Below are 22068 nucleotides of genomic sequence, written 5' to 3' on the forward strand. Positions count from 1 at the left end.
AGCTAGCATTTAAACAATGTGAATGGGTTACTTCTTATGATGACATTGGGAGAACTTCAGATAGAAAATCCCAGAAAGCAGTTTGTTGACAGGATGCTTGACAAGCCAAGGCATGATGTGTAACTTGAGCACAAAGCACAGGTTGCAGTATAAGAAGAGTAATAAGAAGCCACCAAAGGGCTTCACTATTCCTATTAAATATTTTGACACTTTACCCTCAGAGCTTCAAAAGCAGTGGTTGAAAGATGTTGGTACTCAATAGAATATATCTTCATTCGACATAGTGGAGTATAAAAAGAGATTAGTACAGCATAAAAATTGATCTCACAGCCAGAAAAAGCTCCACTCCTAGGTGCTCTAACATGCCCAGGTCCATAGGATCCCAGGAGCTTTGTTACACCAGGATCTCAGGGTCCCAGAGGCATCTTGAATCCCAGGAGCTCTGGAACACCCAGGATCATAGGACTACAGGATCTCAGAATCCCAGAACCACAGAGACAGTTGAACAGTGAGGTATTCTCACACAACCAGGATCACAGGAAGGGCAGGTTCCAGTCAGATATAGNAAGGGCAGGTAGCACTAGAAATAATCAGATGGAAGGAGACAAGTGTAATAACATAAGCAACAGAAACCAGGATTACTTGATCTCATCAGAACCCAATCCTCCCACCATATCAAGTCCTGGATATGCCATCACATCAGAAAAGGAAGATTAGAATACAAAATTACTTCTCATGATGGAGATCAAGGACTTTAAAAAGGACATAAATAACTCCCATAAATAAATACAGGAGAATACAGGTAAACAGCTAAGAGCCCTTAAAGAAGAAACACAAAAATTCCTTAAGGGATTACAGGAGAATACAATCAAACAGGCAAAGGAAATGAACAAAGGCATCCAAGTTCTAAAAACGGAAATAGAAACAATAAAGAATTCACAAAGGGAAACAACCCTGGAGTTAGCAAACCTAGGAAAGAGATCAGAAGTCATAGATCAACATAGATCATCACCAACAGAATGCAAGAGATAGAAGAGATAATCTCAGGTGCAGAAGATACCTAGAAAACATTGACACAACAGTCGAAGAAAATGCAAAAGGCAAAAAGCTCCTGACCCAAAACATTCAGGAAATCCAGGACACAATGAGAAGAACAAACCTAAAGATAATAGGTATAGAAGAGAGCCAAGATTCCTAACTCAAAGGGCCAGTAAATATCTTCAACAAAATTATAGAATAAAACTTCCCTAACCTAAAGAAAGAGATTCCCATGAACATAAAAGAAGCCTTGTATGTTCCTCTTTAAGGGCTCCTAGCTGTTTACCTGTGTTCTCCTGTATTTCTTTAATGGAGTTATTTATATAGAACTCCAAATAGACTGGACCACAAAAGAAATTCTTCTTGTCACATAATAGTCAAAACACCAAATGCACCAAACAAAGAAAGAATATTAAAAGCAGTAAGGGGAAAAGATCAGGTAACATATAAAGGCAGACCTATCAGAATTACCCCAGACATTTCAACAGACACTATGAAAGCTAGAAGTTCCTGGGCAGATGTTATACAGACCCTGAGAGAACACAAATGCCAGTCCAGGCTACTATACCCAGCAAAACTCTAAATTACCGTGGATGGAGAAACCAAGATATTCCATGACAAAACAAAATTTATATAATATCTTTCCATAAATCCAGCCCTACAAAGAGTAATAGATGGAAAACACCAACACAAGGAGTGAAACTACACTCTAGAAAAATCAAGAATCTTTTAACAAACCCAAAGGAAGATAGTCACACAAGTATAATTCCTTCTCTAATAACAAAAATAACAGGAAGTAACAATCACTTTTCTTTATTATCTCTTCACATCAATGGACTCAATTCCCAAAAGACATAGACTAACAGACTGGATATGTATATAGAACCCAGTATTTTGCTGCATACAGGAAATGCTCTTAGTGACAGAGGCAGACACTACCTCAGAGTACAATGTTGGAAAAGAGTTTTCTAAGCAAATAGTCACAAGAAACATGGTGAAGTAACCATTCTAATATCAAATAAAACTAACTCTCATCCAAAAGTTATCAAAAAGAGATAAGGAAGGATACTTAATGGTCAAAGGAAAAATCTACCAAGATGAACTCTCAATTCTGAACATCTATGCCCCAAATGTTAGGGCACCCACATTCATAAAAGAAGCTTTACTAAAGCTCAAAGCACACATCGCAACCCACACAATAAAGTGGGAGACTTCAACATCCCACTCTCATCAATGGACAGATCATGGAAGTAGACACTAAGCAGAAACAGAGTGAAACTAATGTAAGTTATGAACCAAAAGGATCTAACAGATATTTATAGAACATTTCATCCTAAAGCAAAAGAATATACCTTCTTCTCAGCACCTTATCATACCATCTCCAAAACTGACCACATAATTGGTCAGAAAACAGGCCTCAACAGATACAAGAAGACCAAAATAATCTCATGCACCCTATCAGATCACCAAGGACTAAGGCTGGTCTTAAATACCAACAAAAACAGAGGAAAGTAAGCATACACTGGAAGCTGAACAATGCTCTACTCAATGATAACTTGGTCAAGGAATGAATTAAGAAAGAAAGAAATTAAAGGCTTTTAGAATTTAATGGAAATGAAGATACAACATACCAACATTTATGGCACACAATCAATGCAGTAGGAGGAGGAAAACTCATAGCTCTAAGTGCCTCCAAAAAGAAACTGAAGAGAGCTTACATTAGCAGGTTGACAACACACATGAAAACTCTAGAACAAAAAGAAGCAAATATATCCAAAAGGAGTAGATGGCAGGAAAGAATTAAACTAAATACAAACAAAAGTAATCAACAAAACCAGTAGCTGGTTCTTTGAGAAAAATCAACAAGATAGAGAAACCCTTAGCCAGACTAACCAGAGGGCACAGAGACAGTATCCAAATTAATAACATCAGAAAGGAAAATGGAGATATAACAATGAAATAGATCTTAAAATAATTAATCTGTTTGTTGAATATCAGCAGTGGAAAATATAAAAATCATGTTCTATAAACATCATAGAAATATTATTGATAATTTTTCTCACTGTACTTGAAATTAGCATTTTTTAATGTTTAACTTCAAAGAGACTTGCTATTTTGAAATTTTTAAAATATACTGACAAAATAATTTTTCTTCTAGAAACAATGATAATCCTTTTTAAGTAAACTGATTGTTAGACAATGTACACAGATATATAATGCATTTTAATATTATATAAGGGCTTTTAAATATATTTCTTAATGTTTAATTTTTAATATTTTATGCTCTCTTAACTCCCAAACAATATTGTGTATGGTTTGAAACAATTTACTATTCACTATTAGATATAGGCTCCTCAGTTATGGATAGTATTAAATATTCATTTATGGTATTTTTATGGTATGAAAGGATATGAATATAAAAGTTGAACAAAATTTTTATGTCTTATTTGACTGTTAAAATAATATTATTAATATATTTGATATATAAAATGCATTTAAATAATAAAAAATTAAGAAAAAATTGACCTTAGCCCAGTACTTGATGAGTAAATGAGCAGACTACTTCCAACTACATCATGCCCCAAATTTTGTAACTAAATAAGAAGAATCCAAGTAGGGCTCAGAAAGTATCCCACAGAAGTTTTTCTCCTTCGGTGTTGAGATCATTTACTGAGAGTTATAAATCAAGATGAGTCATTGGTGATGGTGGCTGTTAGAAAAGATTGTTTATAAAACACTACGGTCAGTCCCTGCAGCTGCCTCTGCCAGCCGCCCTCAGGCAGCAACTTGGCACCACCTCCAGTAGGCCTCTGCAGCGGGCTCAACGAGGCAGCTGACAGGGTGGCAGCGGGCGGGCTGACGGACGGACAGGCGTTCCTCGGGGTATGGCTACAGAGTCTCCATGGGTCCGGCCAGCCACGCCACCACCGTGCTGTGAGTGTTTCCACCACTCCAAGGAGACAACAGTCAGAGTTCTTGGATAAGTCGACCTTGTGAGGAGCTTTACTAAGGAAGAGTTTGACTGCCACATCCTCGACGAAGGCCTTACTGCTAAGGACATTCTGGACCAAAAAATCAATGAAATCTCTTCTTCTGACGATAAGGATACTTTCTATGTTGCGCACCTCAGAGACATTTAGAAGAAGCATCTGAGGTGGCTAAAAGCTCTTTCCGCAGTCAAGTGTAACGATAGCAGAGCCATAGTGAGCACCCTAGCTGCCACTGGGACAGGATTTCACTGTGCAAGCAAGACTGAAATACAGTTGGTACAGGGGTTTGGGGTGCCTCCAGAGAGAATTATTTGTGCAAATCCTTGTAAACAAGTCTCTCAAATCAAGTATGCTGCCAGTAGCGGAGTCCAGATGATGACTTTTGACAGTGAAATTGAATTGATGAAAATCGCCAGAGCACATCCCAAGGCAAAGGTGGTTCTGTGGATTGCCACTGATGATTCCAAAGCAGTTTGTCGCCTCAGTGTTAAGTTTGGTGCAACATTCAAAACCAGCAGGCTTCTCTTGGAATGAGCAAAAGAGCTAAATATTGACGTCATTGGTGTGAGCTTACATATGGGCAGTGGATGTACTGACCCCGAGACCTTCGTGCAGGCAGGGTCAGATGCCCGCTATGTGTTTGACATGGGAACAGAAGTTGGTTTCAGCATGCATCTGCTTGATATTGGTGGTGGCTTTCCTGGATCCGAAGATACAAAGCTTAAATTTGAAGAGATCACCAGTGTCATCAGCCCAGCTCTGGACAAGTACTTCTCATCAGACTCTGGAGTGAGAATCATAGCTGAGCCAGGCAGATACTATGTCACGTCAGCTTTCACGCTTGCAGTCAACATCATTGCCAAAAAAACAAAAACAAAACAAACAAAAAAAACAAAAAAAACAAACAAACAAAAAACAAACAAAAAAAAAAAAAAACGTGTGGAAGGAGCAGCCTGGCTCTGACGATGAAGATGAGTCAAATAAGCAAACCTTCATGTATTATGTGAATGATGGAGTATATGGATCATTTAACTTCATTCTTTATGATCATGCCCATGTGAAGGTGCTGCTGCAGAAGAGACGAAAACCAGATGAGAAGTATTACTCATCTAGCATCTGGGGACCAACCTGTGATGGGCTTGATCGGATCATTGAGCACTATAACCTGCCTGAAATGCTTGTGGGTGATTGGATGCTGTTTGAGAACATGGGTGCATACACCGTTGGTGCTGCTTCTACTTTCAATGGGTTCCAGAGGCCAAACATCTACTATGCAATGTCACGGCCAATGTGGCAACTCATGAAACAGATCCAGAGCCATGGCTTCCCACCAGAGGTGGAGGAGCAGGATGATAGCATGCTGCCCATGTCTTGTGCCCAGGAGATCGGGATGGACTGTCACTCTGCAGCCTGTGCTTCTGCTTGGATCAATGTACATGATACTAATGTGTGCCCCTCAGCTGCTGAGCAAGCGTTTATAGCTTGTACATTGGCAGAATGGGCCAGAAGCTTATGTTGTGATCCATTGTGAAAATAAAGTATCTTGACATAATTGGGCATCAGGGAATGTTTGCAAGTATCCCTTAAAGAAGACAAACATCTGCACAGGCTGCTGTATCCCAGCAGTGAGTCTAGCCCAGTACAGCACAGAAGAGAGGTGGATGGCACAGGCGAGGCTTTGCACTCTCTGTACAACATCAGTCTGCTTAGCCCATCCCAAGTGTGTGCAGTTGGCTGAAAACTTCGGTGCCCAGAGTCTGTTGGTGAGGAATGTCATCTGCCTAGTGACCTGTTGGCATGGCCACTTNCTAGGGANGTCATCTGAGGTTCTTTGAACCTTGCCTGCAGAAACCCTGACTGTTCCCTCAGCCCTTGGCTTCATCTGCATCACCACCAAGTATCAGTTGGAAGTATACAGCATTTGGCAGTCAACTTGCTGTAATAAATTCAACAAGAGAAAAAAAACTACTAGGTTTTTCAATAGGTTTAGAGGTAAGAGCTGCTAAGCCATCATATAGAAGTTTCCCTGTGAGGGAATTAATATCAAATGAATTGTGCTATTCATATACACAGTTGAATTTACATATGGCCTGCAGCAGCCAGCTCAAACAAATAGCCTGTTTTCTCCATCACCCAGTCCAGAAAGCCATCTTACTTTCTTCAGGAAAATTCATAGAAAGCTATATTTCTGCCTCTTGAAAAAAAAAAAAAAAAAAAAAAAAAAAAAAAAAAAAAAAAAATCCAGAAATCAAATAAAATGAAATCAACAAACAAATAAAAATAACATAACTTGCCAGGAAGCAGAGGAATTAGAATGTGTATTCCTAACCAGTCATCTAGGATGCCTTGCTTCTGGCTTGTCTACCTTTAGCTCCTCACTGCCAGCAGCTTCCATCAGAACACACGAGAAAACACTTCTCCCTCTTTATTAAACATTTCACTCTCTGTGACCTGTATGTCTGCCAGTGCACAGGAAATGGAGGCTCCAATTATGTAGTAAATGCTTTGATTTTATTCATGTGCCTGGTTTTCATTTATTTCTTAAATAGAATTTGTAGCTGCAAGTATCCACAAAGAACTAAATATCCTTTAGGTTTTCTTAGTTTTGTCTCCATTTGTTGATGTCCAAGACCTTAAATAAGACTATATTTTTGAGTTTGCTTCTCTCTGAGCATGTACATTTATAAGAGAAGAAGAGATAAACAGGTTTTTAAAAGATTCATGAGAAGACAAATTTGATATGGAAGAATGCAGGATATCTTATATTTTATCATCAAGAAGCAATTCTACCTCTTTGTGTTTTTCCTTGAAGAGAAGTGGAGGAATCCAAAAAGAATGCATGTCCAGTTAACATGATTATGGCCCATTGGAACAATATTCTTTTCCAACCATAACTGTTTCCTAATGTCTGACAACTATTCCAGAATTATAACTCATTTAGCCATCCTCACTCTCAACTTTTATGACACCTGCAGATTATAAAATGGCCTAATATATTTTGGAGCTTGTCAACTCCAAAAGAACTAAATAGAAGAACTAAAGAAGAACTAAAGTTACTTATGTTTCCAATGAGAGTCAGTGAGATGTTTTAAAAGAAGTTATAACGGATAATATATCCAAAAGTACTATAAAATTCCAAGGGACGACAGGTATCCTGTCTAAAATGCTGCTTAAAACAATTTAAGTCTTTTAAAATGTATTTTTAAATTTATTTATTTACTATATGTATGCATGTTTCTGTGTATTGGGTATTCAAGTGCCATGTCAGTAATGTGGAGGTCAAAAGGCATCTTTCAAGAATCAGTTCTTTTCTACTTTTTGGGGGTTCTACACATTTAACATGGGTCATTGTCCTTGGTGAAAAGGACATTTATAGGCTCCAGCATCTCATTGACCCAAACACTTACTTCCTATGCATAGCTAACCACTTTGATTTTTCTCTTTTTATTTTAGCCATTTATTTACATAGTATTTAAAATAGAGGTGGAATCTCTCACACCAAGAACAGATTTATCATGTGCTTTCAGTCAAAATAAGGTATAAGCTCTCTGAGTGAAGGACCTGAACAAAGGCAAACACTGAATATTATATTAGCAATTATCTCATAGCAGTGACCACAGATCAGTTTCCAGCTTCACTATGAACTTTTTGGTATGACCTCCAGAAGCTTGAAGGTCATATTTTCAAGTCTATTTCACAGTCACAGTGCATGTTTGATAAACAAGAGTATTCACATTAGATAAAAGCTTCCTATTTCTTGGGCATGAAGTTAAGAGTATCCTTAAAAATTCGGGGAATTCTGAAATGAAACTGGAGATATGGATCCTTGATTGCTTTGGGAAGTGGAGGCTAGATCCTAAAAAGGATATTTAGGAAAAGGGGAAGAGCATTGTGGTGTTTTAAAGTATAGATTTGGCTTCTCTTTGCACTTAGTTGAAATCCTAACATTATTCCTACATCAAAGTTATTAGTTAGGGGTGGGGAAGGGTTGTCTCTCAGAACTAAGTCTTACCTCATTCAGATTCAGTCTTTGTTACTGGTAACTCTTTTACACAGTGGGCTTATACCTTTATTGTAAGGAAGGCTAAATAATAACAGTAGGGTTTGTACTGATAAAAATGTTTATTTTCATCTTTTTAGTGTTTGAAGGAAGAACAGCATCAACAGCCAAAACTAATATTGTTCTTACTGGCTAGGGAAGGGATGTAGAATTAGAAACAACAGCATAACCACGGTGTTGCCATGATTAGTATCACCCTTTCCAGGTACCCATCTTATTTTCTCCTGTGTGTGTGAATATTCTCATCAATGTCCTTGTGTAAACTATCCAAAGGCTCTCTATAAATATCTTTGATGATGTCTCACAAAGTATTACAAATGCCTATAAACAATAAAAATATTTTCTTCTAATATTTCCTCCTCAAATAAAATATGTCCCCATTCATATATTCTGATCATTGACTCTAAATTTATCATAAAAAGATAAAGAAAAATGATATATTATTTATCAGATCAGACCATATATAGGAGAAAGAGAACTGGTGAACTGTTCCTAAACTATCCCTAAAAATTAAAGGAAATAATGATATGAATAGGCAGATGCAGTTTTAAATGAGATTTCAACTGATTCTCTTAATTTGTGCATAAATAAGCATATTCATGAAGATTGAAAGACTATATTTCTTTATCTCAAATATATTAACAAATACAAACAAATATTTAATTCAGAACAAGCTCAATATTTGTCTCAAAATGCACTGGGGGCTGAGTGACACATTCAAGCTGAAGCATGAGTTATCAGGTTACCTGATGATATACGGGTTTTTCATTGTTAGGAGAGTTCCCCTAGAGGACACACGTTATTCTAACAGTTATTGTGCTCATAATTTGGTGCTTATAGCAAACAGGAATATAAGAATGGGTAAAGAATACAACATTAATCAAGAAAGGAAAGAATGACAGCTTCACTGTCTCTACCATTTTACATAGATGAATTATTGTGGCACCTATAATGAACCAGTAAAAATACTCTCATAAAATGAGATCTGATCTGAACATACAAGAAAACTGAGTGATGATCTTGATGTAAAACTATGAAGACTATTTCCATAGTCATTCCTTATAAGTATCTCTAAATATAAATATAGAAATATAAATATTTGTCAATAGTCAGGCTACATTTGAAGTTCCAGTCTTTGCAGGTCGGGTGATGGTGTTTCAATAAAGCTAGTTAAACATTTCCGCAAGCCACAGAACTGATAAAGCCTTTGAGAAATTATCTGTTGACACTGAAATATCTACATACAAAGTGGAAAACCAGATGTGCACCCAACAATGCTACCTGGCCAAACTGGCTCCTTTTATAATCTGGCAAACTATTCTAGTGCACTGACACATATTTTCAGAAATTAGGTAGCTATTGTTAATGTTATAACCAACATGTTCCCCCATAATCTCCCTTGAATTGATGTAGAACCACTGTAAGTGATGTTTCCCTCTTTACGATGAGGTCAATCTGTGTGTATCTGGACATAGGAAGATAGCACTTGGCTTTGGAACATTTAGTGTTCCATCAGGTTATTTCATCAGTTTCAGGCATTGACTTAGACTTGCCCTTTCTTTCAATTTTAACAGTATAGTATCCAAACAATATTTCTCCATTACTCACTTTTTCTATGTTGCAAATTGCAATTCAGACTTGGAAACAAGTGTGTATCCATGACCTTTAAGGTCTAACATGGTCTGGTGGAAAGCATATTAGGACAGTAGTAGTCTAACTGGCTTGGTACATGACATTTGACAAATATCTTGACCCTAATGTGCTTTATTTTCATACCCACAGAGCACAGAGGCAATACCTTATAACAACCTGCCCTGTCTTTCAGGGATTCTGAAAGGCTGAAGTGAAATACTGTTCACATACTGCTGTGATGCATTGATGCTGGTGGCTACTCAATTTAGACTATTAGACACATGTCTCCAAAATTAGAATAAAAACATTTCAAGGGGGGTTTAGTAGAAATATAATTCAGTCAGACCTTAATTTTTAAAAACAAATACCTTTCATTCACTGATAAAACATGATAAAGGAATTAGATAATGTTCTAATTTTCATTTTATAAGTAAGGTATTGAGGCAGAGAAAGCATGAATTATTTGCCAAGTGTTACAAATCTGGTTAGTAGTTGTTCTTAATGTTTCAGTTTTATTCCAGAACCCATACTCTTTTCCCTTAAAGCAGGAGAAATAACATTTTAAGAATTTAAACCTAGATGAAATATCTAATAGCAATATTTGCAAAGCCACCAAATCATAATCTGGCCACCGAAACTTTCACTGTATCCTAGCTAAGACAAAGCCAAGGGAATATGTCTGCTTGATTGAACAACTTAAAGGCATTTGGTGTCTTCTGCATGAGTTAGTATATCTACTTTAATGCATATAGGATCCAGAGCAAAAAAGAACTGCAGGAAAGAGAGTAGGGAACTGTGAGTTTCTGAGAAAACTCACTTTAATCCGGTCTGGGTTCATCCTGCGAGGCGGGCTGACTGAAATTGAATATGCAAGAGGAAAATGGAAGCCTAGACAAAACTCTGTTCAAGGCTCCGAAGTTTAATAACCAAACTCCATTTAAATAACATGGAAAGATTCCCAGCTCACCCTCCTAAGTCTTTGAAGTAGAGGGCAGCGGTCCGATTGTAGGCATGTCCAAGGATCGAGGCGGGGATGAGTGCTCGTTGACGTAGGCAGTCCAAGGATGCTGCATTCTGGGAGATCTGGGGAGGTCCTCTCAGTAGCAACTCTCCAGTGGGCCTCAGCACCTGTAGGGGGCTGGTGCTCTGAAAGAAAGTGATTAGTGTAACAGCAGGTTAGGCCTGGCGGCAAAAAGGAGCTGAGAGACCCCAACATTTCCGCCCTTAATATTAAAAAAAAAAAAAAAAAAAAAAACTTTGCTGGACTGGCACAAAATACATTTATGCTCTATCGTCCTGCCCAGGAAACGTGGTGGCTGGCAGCCACACTTGACACAGATTTTCCCTGAACTGATCTATAGTCTAGGGGTGGGACCAGGCAGCTAGCAGGAAGCCTTGTGCAAGGCTAGTCAGAATTTAATCTCACCACCAGGGGTCCTTTAGTATATCCTCAATTATGCTGATTCCTTTGGGCCCAGCAGAAAAACATGATTTGGGTTTTTCTGCCAAAGCAAAACCACAATTTCCCTATTTTCTAGGCCTTTGTAAATTCTAGATTATGAACATAACTTTCACAGGTATATTACTCTAAGCTATGTCCTGGGCTTGGCTCTGCCAGAGGCATTATTAACATAAGGATAGGATTTGTGTAATATATGATTGGAAATGCCAGGACTCTAGGAGGCTGAGTCTCTTTTGAGGCTCTTTATTCTTAGGACTCCTCTAGGTTTTTAGGCCTGATGTGAGTCACTACTAGAGTGGCGGTGGCATTTTCTCACTATTAATTTTAGATTTAGTCGAAGTTTCACAATGTAGCCAAATCATCAATATTTTAATTGTCCAAATAAATTTTGCTAATATCTGAAATTTTATGCCTTTAACTGAACCAAGTCCAAACTCTCTGCAATTGAGCTTTAGTATTATTCCAATCAAAGGTTGTATTGTAAGGTAATGGTGAGACACAAACAGAATGGAAGAAAGCATGACACTTAGTAGCTAGCCTAACCATGATATTTTTAGCATCATGCCCTAATGCCAGCACCACTTACTAAGGGTGTTAACCTTGGCCTCCAAATTTGTTTATAAAGAAAAATCAGACCAAACCACAATATATATGTTTAGATGCTGAAGGGTTTTTGCCACCGCTCCATATAGGAAGATTAGTCTGAATACCACTGGCTGCACACTGTTCTGTCCCTTCCGGGTGTAGTTGACCTGCTTGAAAACAAAAGCCAAACAGTTGAACAGAAACAAGATAACAAAATTTTTGGGAAAGGCCAGGTACTTTATTTAGTTGCAAATTAGCAACTATCAGGTTCAGACAATAGCCTCTAGGTGTATGGGGGAAGGGGCAGCTTGAGAATTACAGAGCCCTGTGAGCTCCTTACAAGAAGAGGCTGAGCTAGATTTAACTCTGCTTAGTTAATAAAGATTTTTAGCTATCTTTATAAATATTGGGATTATTACTAGACCAGTCTAAGATTGAATATAGAGTAATTGGTCACAATGGAGGAAGGAGGGGAATTATTATAACTCCTCCTAAGACTGATCATTATAAGTCAGATTTAACAGTTTCTAATGGTCTTAATTTAAAAGTTAAAAGCTTGAAGTAAGGCAGCTTAGCTTGTCCAATTTTGGACCAAGGCAGGCAAGCAAGGGAGTGCCAAAAATATAACTTTAAATCAGTTTTATTGCACCTACTGTTACTCAGATAACTCACAGGTCAGCTTGGCATGCAAACCTTTTTGCAAGTTGTCGTACTTTGCAGCATTCTGTGGAGAAAACACAAGCTTTTTCTCTACCCCATAAGGGTAGCTCTTTAGGATTAAGCCATATGTCAATAAGTAGATCTTTTTTATTTTGCCTAGACATTAGTATGTCTAGTTTTAGGATGCTATAAGGCATTCAGTAAGTTTGACATTCAAATTTTAAAATTTTAAAAATAACAATTGAGATTTAAATAATGTGCACAGGGATAATTTCTCCATTTCTTTGTTAAAAGGATAAGGTTTTAAAAGTTTTGCAGTACCTTGAAATAAAAGCATCCATTTGCAGTAATTGATTAAGTCCTCAATAATTAACACCATTAGGTGGAAATAGGTAGAAGCTGAGGACACTTAAGAACAATTTTTTACAACTTGATGTGCACAATCTTTGAAAATACCAATTTATTATGTAAGCCATATTATTTTGTACGAATAAGCTTATAGGACCAATTATTTTTATGTAAGGTCTGAAATATGCCTGGTAAAAATTTAACATGGCATTGTCTTAAGAGGCCTTGTCCAGGCAAGCTAGGACAAATTATTAATGTCCAAGGATAAGTCTACTTAAGAGAAAAGCATTTTTTATTCTGAGTTGAATATGCATAAACAATTGAAATTGAGACAAGTTGAGAATTATAGCATTTGAGAGACGAACCATATTTGAACAACTATAAGCTGAGATATATTGACCATTAATATACAATTTAAAGCTTGATTAACTTTTTTTAAAAAACTGTNTACAGCACCCAGTTTAATCATTTGTGCTGAAACAGGAGGAAGCTAAAAAAGATAAATATGCGATCCGATTCACAAATACTTTTCTTTATAAAATGCTGCCTATAAATACAATAAAAAGGGGTGTATGCATACAAATGCATGCATAAAGGCAATTTTATCTCTAGGATGATTGTCAATAGTATCTAAAAATGATGGTATGCAGTAGGCCAAATAGTAATATCTTGCAATACCCAATTTGATTGCTGTTTGGAAAGGGGAATTCTTAATTTTAATTAGTACCACAGAACCTTTATAAAAGGATGTTAAGATTTTACTTAGAGAAGAAAAATGATTTTACATCAATGAATTCTCTTGCCAAACAATTGCTGCGGGCACTCAATAACTATAACTAATATAACCAGCTAGTATTAAGTTACCAATGAGTACAACTGATAACAATTAGAAAAGCTTCTTTTGTTTTTTGCAAGGACTTTTGTTTTTTACCAATTAAATTGTGTCTCTCGAGATAAGATTGAAAGGTTTAAATTAATTTGAAGCCTTATAATAATATCCTAGCCCATTAACATCTCTTGGAAACTTGAAAAAAAATAAACATTTTGAAGCAAATCAATTATTTGTTGTAAAATTTTATATATCACAATTTTACTTAGCATAACTAAAACCTTAAACATCAAAAGGATACGGTCTCTGAGAGCAGGATTTGAGGTAAACCTTTCTATATACATCATAGCTAATACTTACCACGCTGAAAAATTTAACTCTTAGCTTATTGTATTAAAGCAGAGACAATAAAAATTATTTTTATATATTGTAAGCTGTATAAGCTATACTCAGAGGCAAAGCTTTTTAGTGATAGCCAGTTTACCAGAAGCAAACCCTTAACAATCATCAAGGAAAAACAAACTCTTTAATAATTTTATATGAAGTAGGCAAGCCATTTTGTAATGCCTGATTGACCTCTTATAAATTTTGAATTAAATCTTTATTATGTGTAACATGTGGGCAGTCTCCCTGAAGGCAGGGGTTGAGGCCACAAGAACTTCCTTAGGCCACACAGGCCTGCCAAGGCTGTTTTGAGCTTTGTCCTCCCCACGTGGGAAGGCAAAGCCCAATTTTAAAATACCTTATCATCTTTGAAAGAAATTTTTAGGAAATAAACGACCATCAGCTTTTTCTGCTTTAAAATTCAGAGTTTAAAGGCACTCTAAAAGGCAGTTTTTTGCAGGGGCCCTACTGCTGTGTTTGATTCCAGGCTAAGCCAAAAGCCTCTTTCAGGTCGCAGGGCCAAGGCTGTGCCAGCAGACAAAGTTTTAGCCACCTTTAGTATTTTTAGACATGGAACACAGGACGGTCACTCATTCAGACAACGAAACAAGAACACATGACTTGACACGTGGACAATTGGTGCACCAGACATAGACAATACATAGAAGATATCAAACTTTTCCTGTAGGAGTCCAGAGCGAAAGCCAGATGTCTCTGGACTTTGGTCTGTCTCCAGGAGAATATTAAAATACATTTACTCTCTAAGCCATGGCCAGCAAGAATCTAAATTTTTTTTAAACCCAATTCCTCTCGCCTGATGCAGTATTGGAGGACTGCGGACATAAACATGCCTAAAATTTCTAATTCCATTTTACACTGACAACCTAGGCGGTACAGATGTCGGGTTAACATTCAGCCAGCCTACCTGTATTGTGCCTGTAACAATTTACCTGTTTCCCGGGGTTGAGGGCCATGATATGATACTCTCTTACTCTTTTACGTGAAGGTTCACAAAGGCAGTGTCTGCTCCGCCGTGTCCAGGTCCAGTCCATTGGGCGACAGCTCTGAGTTTCTGACAAAACTCACTTTAATCCAGTCTGGGTTCATTCTGAAAGGCGGGCTGGCTGAAATGGAATGTGCAAGAGGAAAAGCCTAGACAAAATTCTGTTCAAGGCTCCAAAGTTTAATAACCAAACTCTGTTTAAATAACATGGAAAGATTCCCAGCCCACCCTCCTAAGTCTTTGATGTAGCCTGTGGCGGTCCGATTGTAGGCGCATCCAAGGGATCATAGGCAGGTCCAAGGATCGAGGCAGGGACGAGTGCCCGTTGATGTAGGCAGTCCAAGGGCACTGCATTCTGGAAGATCTGGGGAGCTCCTCTCGGTAGAAACTCTCTGTACTACTTCCTCAAGCTGAACTATGATTCTCATAAATTGAAATCTGAGTTCCTGACTTAAAGAACATAGTCTTTAATTGATTGCTCTCCCATATGTATGAACAATTATTTCTGAACCCCCTTAAAATGTACAATAAGTAGAAGTGTCTTTGTCTGATCCCTTGCAGAATGCTAGTTTAGATTCTCAGATGATTTGGACACTAATGACCTTATCATCAGGAGCCATGAAGTTAACATCCCCATTTTATTCTGATTTGTGAATCTCCTACAAGGTTGAAATTGGAAAATCTTCTAGGCATTCAAAACTCTGTGTGTGTGTGTGTGTGTGTGTCTGTGTCTGTGTCTGTCTGTCTGTCTGTCTGTGTATATGTATGTGTATCTCAGATATTACACAGGGTTGCTGGATGAGGAAACTGAAATCACACATATTCACTTACTCTATTTAGCTTTATTTTTAATGTTTTTATTTTTATTATCACAGCAGCTTATGTAGATAATGCCCTAATTTTGATTTAATTGGTAAAGAACCAAGGCAGAGAGAGCCCAGTATTATACATCTGGTTAGTAGATGTGCTAAATGTACACATAAAGAACACATGTTGCAGTTTTATTCCAAGACACATATGCACTAATTTGTTCATTTGTTAGTTCATTCATTTGTTTCCTGAAACAGGTTTTCTCTGTACTGCACTGGCCGTTCTAGATTAACCTGGTCTCAGATGTCCTCCTGCCTTTATTCCCAGAATGCTGAGACTAAAGTTGTATACTACCACATCCAGTCAGAATCCACATTATTAAGTACTATGCTAAATGAAGACTGTGGGGATGTTTAAAAAAACATACCTACCAGAAGAGGTATTATATGAAAGATGATTTTAAAATTAGGAGCAATGGCCCAATAAAGAATTAAGTCATGACCATTCCCAACAGTAATGCCATGTGCAGAGACACAGACTCTAATAATATACTGCTGGTTTAAAAAGAACAAGATGTTCCATGGTGAATAATCTTGCCCATTGCAAAGGCTATGAAAAATTAGTGGGACAAGAATGAGGTAGAAGAAGCCGGGCGTGGTGGCGCATGCCTTTAATCCCAGCACTTGGGAGGCAGAGGCAGGCGGATTTCTGAGTTCAAGGCCAGCCTGGTCTACAAAGTGAGTTCTAGGACAGCCAGGGCTATACANAGAAACCCTGTCTCGAAAAACCAAAAAAAAAAAAAAGAATGAGGTAGAAGAACCTTATCTCTTGACTAACCTGTGTGTATTAATACTGAAGAGAAATCAAAATGATTATATAGAGTCTACCACCCTTAGATATAGGTAAGGAGAATGCCTGCCTATTATCCTCATCCATCACAGGCATTACATAGATTGTCACAGTTGGAATGGTTTCTCTATTAATATAATTATCAGGGACTTAAGTTTTACCACCAAAAAACATATTCAAAAGTCTTAGAATAAAAAGGTTGATAATGCCTGGAAATGGATTTCGAGTTGAGTGTAACTGGGGTAACATGGAGGGAAACAGAGGCTCTGGGAAGACATTGTGTGTAAGTATGTTCATAGGCCAAGTAGGAGGAGAGGGCTGATAATTATCAGGAGCATAAGATTTCAGAGAAAGCACCTGAGGAGTGCAAATAAAGAACACATGCAGGGGCATCATCTAGGATGGAAAATGCTTAAACGAAGTTACACAGAAGAGAGATGGCTGGCATGGACAGGAGCCTAATTGGAAGTCGTTTTGGTGTAAGTTATGGAAGTTTGTTTATAGTGCTTTAAAAGGAAGGGAAAGAACATAAGATATACAGTCATTTCTCAGCATATTGAAGAATGAAATAGTCTTACAAGGACCTCAAAACACAAAGCAGAATCTCCACATGTTCCATACTGTTCAGGGAGTTGGCCTTCTCATTTCTACTTTCCATGGTATATCACTGAAATGCTACTGCCCTACTGTGCACACATGGCCACAGAATTTTTACATGGCAGTTTAAACAGTCATCAGATACTGCTCAAGACCTCTGAAATCAAAATTTGCATTATCAGAAGAAAATATCACAGTGATACAATTGGAGCTGATGAGCAAGTAACTTATCCATAGCCAGCTAATCAGTTAGGACCATTAGACTAAACTTTAGCAACTAAAACTTGTCTCTGCCAGGCAAACAGTGAAGGCCTCATCTCTGCAATGTAGTGAGAGAAGAGAAAACAAATTTGCTAGTTTACATTTTCTTAAGAAATAAAGTGTTCTATAGAATGTGGCTGTGCAGTGCTACATAAGCCTTGACAAGTAAGGAGAGTTGGCAGAGTTCTTTTCAGAAAGCAAAGACAGTTTCCAAGAGGTCCCAAGAAAGTGTCAGTAGGGCATCAAGTTTCCATCAAAGAGTAAAGAGTGCTTCCTCGTGTTAGTCAAAACTTGGTTTTGCATGTAAATTCTTGACAGTTGGATACAAGAGAGGTGAGCAGGTAAACAAATGCAGGGCTAAAGCTAAAAGGTGTTGTGTAATATGGCAAGTTTATATAGGAGTAGTAGATAGTGTAGAGAAATATGAAAAAGTTACAGGCTGGGAAGATAATACAGACAGTAATGGGCTTGTTACACAAACCTGCAGACCCACATTCCATCTTCAGTCTGAACATGGTTTCAAATGCTTGCAACCCAGGAGCGAAAGAGGTGGAGAGAGGAGAACTCCAAAGCTGACTGATTGCCAACCTAGTCTAACAGGCACCCCTAGTTACTAGGGAGAGACTATGTCTCAAAAACTCCAAGCTAGAGAGGATAGAGATGTGCCTCAATCAGTGCTGTGCCTCCTTAACAAGTATCAAACCTGAGTTTGGATTGCCAGGACCCATTTAAATACATAGGTATTGCAGCTGGAGTTTGTAATTCCAGTGTTAATGGAACACAGACAGGCAAATCCTAAGAGTTTATTGGCCAGTCCCACTTGTCAAATTAATGAGCTTAATAAGGCTCAGTAAGACACTAGCTGAGGTGGACAGCAATCAAAGAAGATAGCCAGGAAGAGAATCTGGCCTCCTCCACAGGCACAGACATACATATGCACTTGTATGAACATTTTCTGTGCACACACCTTCATAATCATCCATATAACAGAGAAAGAGAAGGGGGAAGGGGGAGGGGGAGGAGCAGGAGGAGAGGGAGGGAATACAAATGGCTCCTGTGAAACACAGCTGGACTTCATTTCTGGCTTAAACATATAGTGCATACATGTGTATATGTCTTCTTGGACATGTAGGCATGAACACATACAAAACATTACATATCTGCAGACGTACACACAAACACCCACACAAGTCTAGTAGTTGAAGTAATAAAATTTTCTGAGGCTTTTGAGAGAGTGAGAGGGAAAAAAGAATGGAGGAAGAAATAGGAGAGGAGGGACGGTAGGGGAAGGAGAAAGAGATGAGAGGAGAAAAAAGAACAGAAAGAAGAATTGAGTCACACCCAAATGTCCCTCAACCAAAGAATGGATAAAGACAATGTGCTTATTTACAAAATGAAGTATCACTCAGTTGTTAAGAAAAATAACATCTAACATTTTGTTGTGGGTCTCTGCTTGAGTTTCAGTCAGATGTTAGGTGAAACCTCTCAGAGGACAATTACACTAGGATTCTATCATGAATGTCCTATTGGGTCTGGTTTACCTCACTCAGAATGATATTTTCTAGGTTCATTCATTTGCCTACAAACTTAATGATGTTCTTGTTTTTACTGACTACTATGAATAAAGTTCTATGGATACTGTTGAGTAAGTATCCTTATCATAAGGTGGAACATCTTTTGGGTATATGCTCAGAAATGGTATAGCTGGGTCTTAAGGTAGACCAAATCTCAGTTTTCTATTAAACCACCAAATTGATTTATAGAGTGGTTGTACCGGTTTTCACTCCTACCAGAAATTAAGGAGTGTTCACATTGCTCTTCATCCTTGCCAGCATGTGCTGTCTTTTCCAGTTTTGATTTAGCCATTCTGATTTTTGGGAGGTGAAATTTCAGAGTTATTTTGATTTACATTTCCCCGATGACTAAGAACACTGAACATTTTAAAAAGTGTTTCTTTACTATTTGAAATTCCTCTGTTGAGAATTCTCTGCTTAGTTCTAGTTGGAGCTTGGGGAGACTTGTGGTAGAGTCAGGGGAAAGATTAAGAGATTGGAAAAGGATAGGAGTTCCACAGGAAAGCCAACACAGTTAACTAACCTCGAGCGTTGGGGGCTCACAGAGAACGAACCACCATCTAAAAAGTGAGCATGGTGGACATAGGCCCCATGCATGCTACATCCACTCCAGTAGTGATTCGAATTACAGGTTTGGAAACCTGGAATCAGTTCTGAGATAAAAAGTTTCAAGGAAACTCGGCCTCCTGGAACCTTGCATTCTAATAGCTAGGAATGCCCCAGATTAGTTCCTGCAATACTGTAGAGGGTCTTGCATTCTTTCTTACAGTATTTTACTGGAAGTTACTTTCATATTCAAGTATTTACCAGGGTCTAGGAAATAGGGGGCTTGTGGTATTACATTATTCATGAGAAGGTCTGTTAGAGCAGAACTCCCCAAAACAATTATTTTTTTCTGCTAGGCCTAAAGGGGCAGCATAATCAAGGATTTACTCAGAACCCCTGGTGGTGGGAGTTAACAATTGACACCTGGCTTCCTCCTTGAGCTGCCTGGTCCCCCTGGTCCTTTGATGTCAACAATTCTTTGTTTTGTGTCACTACAACTCTGTGGATGTATCCTGCCCGGCTTTTCTTGTTTGTTCTGTATTAAAAGTTTGATGCTCGAATTAGGAAAATACATTCAGATTCCACACACTCTCTCGTGTCAATCTGTTTGAAAATCCACAGAATTCATGCCCGTCTGCCACCAGAGACCCATTGCACACAGATAGGAGACCCCAGAAAGGAGGTAGTCTGTGGCACATTCATACATGTTAGAAGACGTGCAGCTTGGTCTTCATGCATGGTCTTCCCAAAACTGGAGTAGGGGTTGTCCCTGACTCTGTTGCCTGCCTGTGGATACTGTTCCCCTAACTGGGCCACCTTGTCTGGACACAAAGACAGAACGTGCCTAGCTCTGCAGTGACTGATATGTGTGTAGGCGGGGGGAGGGGTGTGGGGCACGGGGAGATAATGATACTGACGGGGGGGCTCTCCCTTCTCAGAAGAGAAAGGAAGGAAAGAATGGGGAAGGGGCTGATATTGGGGTATAAAGTGAATATAGATGGAGCTAGAAGTTTTTTCCATGCTACCGGGACATGGGACCATATGACGTTTTTCTTGGTTCCCATCGTAACTTAAAGGGAAACTTACATAATATCTGAAGCCCTGACATCCTGCAGATGAAGGAGGAGTATGTCTTCAAATTCCTTGCTGCATGAATCCACATAGGTGGCACCAATCTTGACTTTCAGATGGAGAAATACATCTATAAAAGGAGAAGTGATGGTATATGCATCATCAATCTGAAGACGACCTGGGAGAAGCTGTTGCTCATTGCTGGAACTATTGTTGCCATTGAGAACCCTGCTGACATCAGCATGGTCTCCTCTAGGAACACTGGACAGTGAGCTGTGCTAAAGTTTGCTGCTGCCACAGGAGCCACTCCAATTGCTGGCCGCTTCACACCTGGGACCTTCACAAACTAGATACAAGCAGCCTTCAAGGACCCATGGCTTCTAGAGGTGAGTGATCCCAGGGCTGACAGACAGCCACTAACAGAAGCCTCTTATGTCAGCCGGTCCCACATTTCTCTGTGTAGCAGATTCTCCCCTACACTATTTGGAGTAGATTCTCCCGTACACTATTTGGATATTGCCATCCCCTGCAATAAAAAGTAAGCTCACTCATTGGGTCTGATGTGGTGGATTCTGGCCAGGGAAGTACTCTGCATTTAAGGTACTTACTACCTATTGAGAGCACCCATGATAGGTTATGCCTGATTTTTAACTTCCACAGAGACCCAGGGAAGATTGAGAAGGAGGAAAAGTATGCTGCTGAGAAGGCTGTAACCAAGGAGGAATTCCAGGGTGAATGGAACACATCAGCTCCTGAGTTCACTGCTCAGCCTAAGGTGGCCGAATGGTATGAGGGTGTGCAGGTACGCTCTCTTCCCATTCAGCAGTTCTCCATGGAAGACTGGAGTGCACAGCCAGTCAGTCATAGAGGACTGGTCAATAGCTCCCACAGGGCTGACCACTGAGTGAGTTGGAGCCACCACTGAGTGGTCCTGAGCAAAGGGAAAAATGTAGAAGGATAATAAAGTTCCAAAAAGTTGAATGAAAAAAGAGATGTAACTAGAAAATATCATCTCAATTTAGGTAACCCAGACCCCAAAAGGACATCATAGAGCCTGGCATAATCACCATCAGAGAGGTTCCATCTAGCAACTAATGGAAACATGCAGAGAAGCCAAACATACAACAGAGTTCAGGGAATCTTGCAGATGAAGGATTTTAAGAGCCAGAAAGGTCATGGACACTACAATAATATTCACAGAGTCAGTTACCTTGGGCTTTTAGAAGCTCAGTGTGTCTGAACTCACAATCAGAGAGCTTGTATGGGTCTAACCAAGGCCTCTACATATACATACTACAACTGTATAATTTATTGTTTTTGAGGGTCTCTAACAGAAAGAGCAGGGACTGTTTCTAACTCTTTTGCCTGA

At 38.7% G+C, this 22068-nt stretch overlaps 1 protein-coding gene and 1 pseudogene across 1 annotated transcript; both read left to right on the top strand.

The window, feature by feature from the left end:
* Window positions 1-3923: 3923 nt before the first annotated feature.
* Window positions 3924-5559, top strand: LOC110320145 (ornithine decarboxylase-like). Its single transcript, XM_021196047.1, is given in 3 exon segments — window positions 3924-3972; window positions 4024-4897; window positions 4965-5559. Coding segments are annotated over 3 exon segments (1518 nt in total).
* Window positions 5560-18759: 13200 nt separating this feature from the next.
* LOC110320146 lies at window positions 18760-21634 on the top strand (annotated as a pseudogene).
* Window positions 21635-22068: the final 434 nt, after the last annotated feature.

This window comes from Mus pahari, chromosome 4 (assembly GCF_900095145.1).
Source record: "Mus pahari chromosome 4, PAHARI_EIJ_v1.1, whole genome shotgun sequence".
NCBI classification, from domain to species: Eukaryota; Metazoa; Chordata; class Mammalia; order Rodentia; family Muridae; genus Mus; species Mus pahari.